General features: G+C 39.6%; 1 protein-coding gene across 1 annotated transcript in view; it reads left to right on the top strand.

Annotated features, from left to right (window-relative positions):
* Nucleotides 1-6,000, top strand: part of MYO3A (myosin IIIA) — a gene marked incomplete at both ends in the record, with an annotated part of 65,208 nt that overhangs the window by 32,594 nt on the left and 26,614 nt on the right. The window contains 3 exons of the mRNA XM_010137193.1: nt 1,088-1,241; nt 2,325-2,413; nt 4,161-4,290. Coding sequence (XP_010135495.1) covers nt 1,088-1,241; nt 2,325-2,413; nt 4,161-4,290 — 373 coding nt within the window. The remainder of the gene's footprint in view (nt 1-1,087; nt 1,242-2,324; nt 2,414-4,160; nt 4,291-6,000) is intronic.

Genomic DNA, 6,000 nt, shown 5'->3' with positions numbered 1-6,000 from the left:
TCTTCTCACAATTACAGGATGGCACAACAGTGAAGTTAACATCATACATTAATACAACACATTTATAAAGTCCTATCCTTGGGAAGAGGGATGATTTTTAAAGTACATCAAAAGTCTTAATTATGTGTTTCATACTATAGCTTGCACAGGACTGCAGACAGCCCTGGTATATATGGCAGCAGCGTGCAGTTGTGTAACTGCTATTGCATTATGTCATGCAGGCAAAAATAATGGAAGGATGGCAGTCCCTAGAGCATCCTTCTCTTGATACATCTACAGCTGTCCTCTGCATTGCTGAAGGGTTGAAGAGAGTAATTCTTGTATTCTTCAGCTATAATTTAAATTATTTTCAAGATAAAATCATTGCAACACACTGGGGACACAGCATCTGTTTTCAGGTTTTTCTCAGTCTAGTACAAACCCAAAGATTTGCAGTCTTCTGGGGGGGTGGGGAGGGAGATCACAAAAAAAACCATCAGCTTTTCTACTTTTTTTTTTATCTTGCTGAATAATTTATTTAATTTTTAGGAAGTATATACACCAATCTTAAATGATTAGAAAGTGTGTGCACCGTTCTTCTCCACATAATAACTTTTCCAGGTGTTTGAAGAGAGGGATCAAACAAGTGAGGCCTCTTTAATCTGTAGTCACTTTTGTAAATCCTGGCCACTGTATATCACGTAGATCTGAGCAAGGAATTGGGAATGTAAAGGTAGCTCTAAATGATTAAGAAATCTTTTTTACATTGCAGACCAGGGAAGTATATAGAGAGATCTCCATCTACAAACATTATACTTTCATCTTCTTCAACTCTATTTCTTTAATTCTTACATATTCCTGGAAAGCATCTTGCTTTAACAAATATACCATAGGAACCACTTACAGAACCAAAGGCAAATTAAAATCTGTAGTCTGACAGTGTGATACATCCTAACTGATGTTTGTTCCTGCAAAACCTTGATGTCTTTAGCCCCAGGGCATATTTTTTCACTGTGGTTTTAATTTGCTGCAATTGACAGTTTGTGAATTACTTTCTGAAGTGGTTCTGTGTACATAGACACAACATGCCTTCTGTTGCTTATTACAGAATGAATACCTATATGAAGGTGTTGATGCAAGAGTTATAGAATATGAGGACAACAGACCACTCTTAGATATGTTCCTGCAGAAACCAATGGGTTTATTGTCGCTGCTGGATGAGGAAAGTCGATTCCCACAGGCAACAGACCAGACACTTGTAGGTAAGAATATGGTTTATTTCACAGTTTTGCAGGGTATCTCCCTGTTAGATTTGTGTTTGGTAAGTCCAGTTTAGACCATATGCTATTAATGTTTTAAGTGAGCCTACATTCCAGCATCACAGTGTGTTTGAGGGAGGCGTGCAGGCAGGGATGGATGTCTTTGAAGTTGATAGAGAAACATCAAGTGTACAAATAAACCTAAACTGCTGATCCAGGTTTTCAATTATCCTGCCTTCAGGAATTTTTAGCTGCAAAACTTGAAAGATAAAGATTAAACTGAGTTAAAACTACAGGTTCACATGCTAAGATCACTGTTTTCAAAGCTGAGTCATGTTCAGCTCTGAGATTTTTCGTGAGCCATATCTGAACAAGAATTTTAGTGCTTTTTAAGGGTAATGTCTGCAAACCTGCCTCAGTGCCTTTCAGTAAATTATGTTTCCTGTTTTTTTCTATTCAGAAAAAAATATTAAAACACCTAAATATGTCGTAATTCAGATCCCGAATATTTCAGTGCTGCTGAGTAGTTGCAGTTATAGTTGATATAGTTATTTCAGTGGGGTTTCTCTGCAGATAAATCCTTTGTTAACTCATTTTTGAATGCGCAAAGTGTCAGAGTTTTCACCAACACCTAATCACAAAACCTAATAACATTTAATAACAATGCCCATGCTAAAGCAGTTATATGAGCTTGTTGTCTTTCTATCCTCATACTTTTTAGTCTGCAGTACAGAGGCCCTCAGTCAATTAGTAAACGTTTCCTCAGAGTTCCCAAAGGAATCCTTAGGAAAGTTTACTACATTATTTCTTGTATGAAAGTCAAAAGCTTAGGAAGGCAAACGATTTTCTGAAGTCACAGGAAAAAAAACATGTAAAGTAAGTAACTGATCCAAGAGCTCCCGTATTATCTATCCATTGCCTTTTATCATAAGACCATTATGGTATCTTTGTCCTTAAAAACATCAGAGTCTGTTTTGTGCCTCTATGTTATCTGAGAAGTTAGGCAATATCCTTAGAGGGATAGAGCTTCAGAAGACAATTATTGTACAGTAACTCCAGTAACATAAGCTATATGTTTCCTTTCAGAAAAATTTGAAGATAATTTGAAGTCAAAATATTTTTGGAGACCCAAAAGAGTAGATCTAACCTTTGGGATTTATCATTATGCAGGAAAGGTAAAAGACCTAATGATATTAGTTGGAGATTGTGGGGTGGTGGGGCTGGAAGGAAATAGAAGACTAGGTCAACTGGGTTGGTCCTCAGTCTTCAGCTATTCAGGGCTGACATGGAAATATTGGCAGTGCCTTACACATCAAAAGTAAATCGAAAAGTTATTTTCCCTCAAAAAAAAAAAAAAACAACCCACTAGCAGGACTGTATTTTTCTTAAATGTCACCACGTAAATGAACTGATTGTATTAAAAAAGAACCAAAACATAACCATTATGTAGTGCAGCTTAGTGCTCTTCCCCTTAGATCCTCAAAGTCCTGTGTCACACTTGTTCCAACTGCTTTGAATCAGGATCCAGCTCCATTCCTCTTACACTCCATCAGCCTTACTCCATTCTGTACTTTGTCATCAGCCAGATAGATAGTGCAGGCCCTGCTTTCTGCTTCATTTGATGAGCAGCATCTTGCCCTCCTGTACAAGGTGACTTGCTGCACATGCATTTCAAACTCAGGAAGAGTTGCTGATGCACTGCAACAAGATGCCACGGGTCACCTGAACCTTGCCTCGTGAAAGCAAGAGCTCCCACCTTCTTCTGAGCTCTTTTAAAGGGCATGGAGTGGGCATTGCTGTCTCACATAGGAAACTATGTTGAGTCTGTGCAGTGCCAGAGCAGCTGGCCTGGAAAGAGGCAAAGTATTGCCCATCAGTCGATGGAAGATAACTTGCCCCTTGTGTAAGACAGCCGGCTACAAAAGGCTTGCAGTAACTCCTCCAAACCTCATCTCCAGCTGAATTACACTGCATTAGCAAAGCATATCTCACTGCTGAGAAGCAGAGAGCCAGCTCTCCCTGTGCCATTCCTGATACCAGCCTCTGAAGATGGGGATTCTACCAGTGCCCCATCAGCCCTTTCCAGAGTTCAATGAACTTTTTCATTAGGAGGTTTCTCCTACTGTCGAACTTATATCTCCATTGCTGTGATGTAAGTTCATTAGTCCTAGTCCTGTTTACTGTGGAACTGGAGAACAATCTATTTCCTCTCCTTTTTCAAGGCTTTCTTGTAATTTAAGACTGTTACTGGATTGTTTTGTGAGTTTTTTCCCTAAATTAAATATGCCAGTATCTTCTACCCTTTTTCACAGGCCAGGTTTTCTAGGGGGTCCTTTACATTATTAAGACAGAGCCCTGGAGGTGGATTTTGAGTTAGGTACACCATTCTTGGAATTTTTAGAAAGATTTCAATTGCCAATATGCAGTTTGTGATTTTGCAAACTTTCTCTACAATTAATACAGAAATCTCTAGAAAGAGTGGTGGCTCCTGGGTCCAGTACAGCACAATATGAGTGGGACCAAAAGATTGTATAGTCATATGGGTAATCCTGTATGATGTGGCTGAAATCAAGTGCATTGTTAATTGTGCATTTATACATGTACTGGTGGAAAGAAGGACTGCAATACACTTGTTCTAGTAATAAATCCACACTGGCTGAAAGTAATATTAACATAGCTGCATTAGGGAAAACAAATGTCTCAAGCTACGTTGAAATGATGGATTTGCTTTTAGTGATCTCCATCATAATGGTTCTCAGTATTGAAAAGTTAGAGCTTTCAGTGATTAAAAGAAAGACTGTAAGCAAGAGAGAGCCTAATGGCTGATAAACTATTTGTTTATCTTGATATATTAAAAGCCACATGCTGGAGTGCCTACTTTTCAAAAAGCCCCAAAGATGCATAAATGTGCTTTTTAAACAGGTTTTATATAATGCAAGTGGATTCCTAGCCAAAAATAGAGATACTCTGCCAGCTGATATTGTGCTGCTACTGCGATCATCTGAAAACAATTTGACGCGACAGCTGGTAACCCATCCTCTGACAAAAACAGGTATTGCTACTGTGGTAATCTTATTCTTTTCTAGCCTTCGTGATGACCACTGCTAGGTTTCATATGACCATTTGTTGATGACATTATACACTTTGTGGCTTAACTTTCCAACCCTAGAATCTATACAGAATGGATCCCCAGCCATCTCAAGCTGCAGGGGAGGGATTGGTCTGGTCAAGTGCCAAGGAAGTGGTAGAGGCTTCTTTCAGGGGCCTCTCTTCAGGGTAGGGGAGCAAGACAGGGAGTGGAGTGCATCCCTTGAGTTGAGGACTGAACAGAAAGGATCAGGTAAGTCATGGCCTTTTTTGGGCAGGGTGTATATAAATTGCCTGTTTTGCCTCAGCAGTTTTTCTCTAAAATAGTAGATAACCAAGGTTGGGGCTTCTAACATCTACTGAAAAGATTGAGGAGACATTCCTCCGCTTCCCTGGTCTTTGAGTTCTTTGCAGTAGGTAACTGATGGGATCCTAGTAGTGAGTCCTTCCTCAGGGAGTTCACAGGTTAGGGTGGAGGACTGGCTCTACAGAAATTACTCCTAAGTTGTACCTTATTTGAATCAAATTCCTGCACAGTATCCTACCTGCCATTTTAGGATGACGGGTAAGTCTCTTCCAAACAGTTTGCTATTGTGCTGCCCTGTGTGATGCCATTAATGCCATACAGTAAGTACTTTACAACATTACTTTCTTGTACAACTATGTGGGTGATGTACCTGTAGTAGAACAGAAAAGCTAAATTGGAAGTGCGTAATGGAAATTTCTCTAAAATGTTACCATAGCTTACAGAAACTGAGGTTTTGTCTAGGCTCCTATTCCTCACAAAAGGAGCTTTGCTGGTGGAATGCAGAATTTGGTGTTGAAGGTCTATTTTAAGTCAGTGTTCCTGGGAAAACACTGAGCTCAATGTCCTTGCCTGAACTTTTTGACTTGTTGATATCTGCTAAGATACTAAACTGTAATTTCTATAGAGCCAAAGTCATGGCCCAGATGGTCCCAAGAACTGATCCCAAGTCTTGCTAAGTATTATGAAACACAGTGTGTAGCCTTTTGACACTGACCCAAACCATCTAGCTATAGCCAACTTAAAGTTAGATTTCTGATCTAAGTAATTGATCTATAATCAGTGGAAATGTAGAGGTTTACTCAGAGTCCGAACCATCTTGCCTCTCTCAGGTGTTTCTCTGAGAATGCAGTAAATCTCTGGAGGTGCCTCTCTCCGTTGAATAAAGCGAGGATCCTGTAGACAACTCACTTTCAGATAGCTAAAGTTACCTGTGAGTCGTCCTCCCTCCTTCCCATGCTGTGATATTCAGCTAAGCTAAAGGGAGGTTTAGCACTTGATAATCATCCATCACATAATACATGATGCACTAGCTCGGCATGCCATATATTTGCAGCTGTTTATCCAACATTTATCCACCTCTTAGTGATAGTAGCTGAGCACAGAGAGATTACAGGCTCTCCCAGTGGAGAATGAGATTCTAGAGGTGTTATGTTATTAGCAAAAGCAATGGCAGCGTGCAGCAGTGGTATATCAACCTAGAGTGACATGATGGGAAGTTCAGCAGAATTTTCATTATTCCTTTAGAAGACCGGTGTCTGTGTAAACCACTCCAACACACATAGTCCTTCAAGTCATCATAATAAAGGTATTACTTGATAATTCCAAGGTTAGAGTCTTAAGACTATATGTCTATGCTAGTAAACCAAA

This window comes from Buceros rhinoceros, unplaced genomic scaffold (assembly GCF_000710305.1).
Source record: "Buceros rhinoceros silvestris isolate BGI_N320 unplaced genomic scaffold, ASM71030v1 scaffold15875, whole genome shotgun sequence".
NCBI lineage: Eukaryota > Metazoa > Chordata > Aves > Bucerotiformes > Bucerotidae > Buceros > Buceros rhinoceros.
This window is presented reverse-complemented; position numbering and strand designations above follow the sequence as displayed.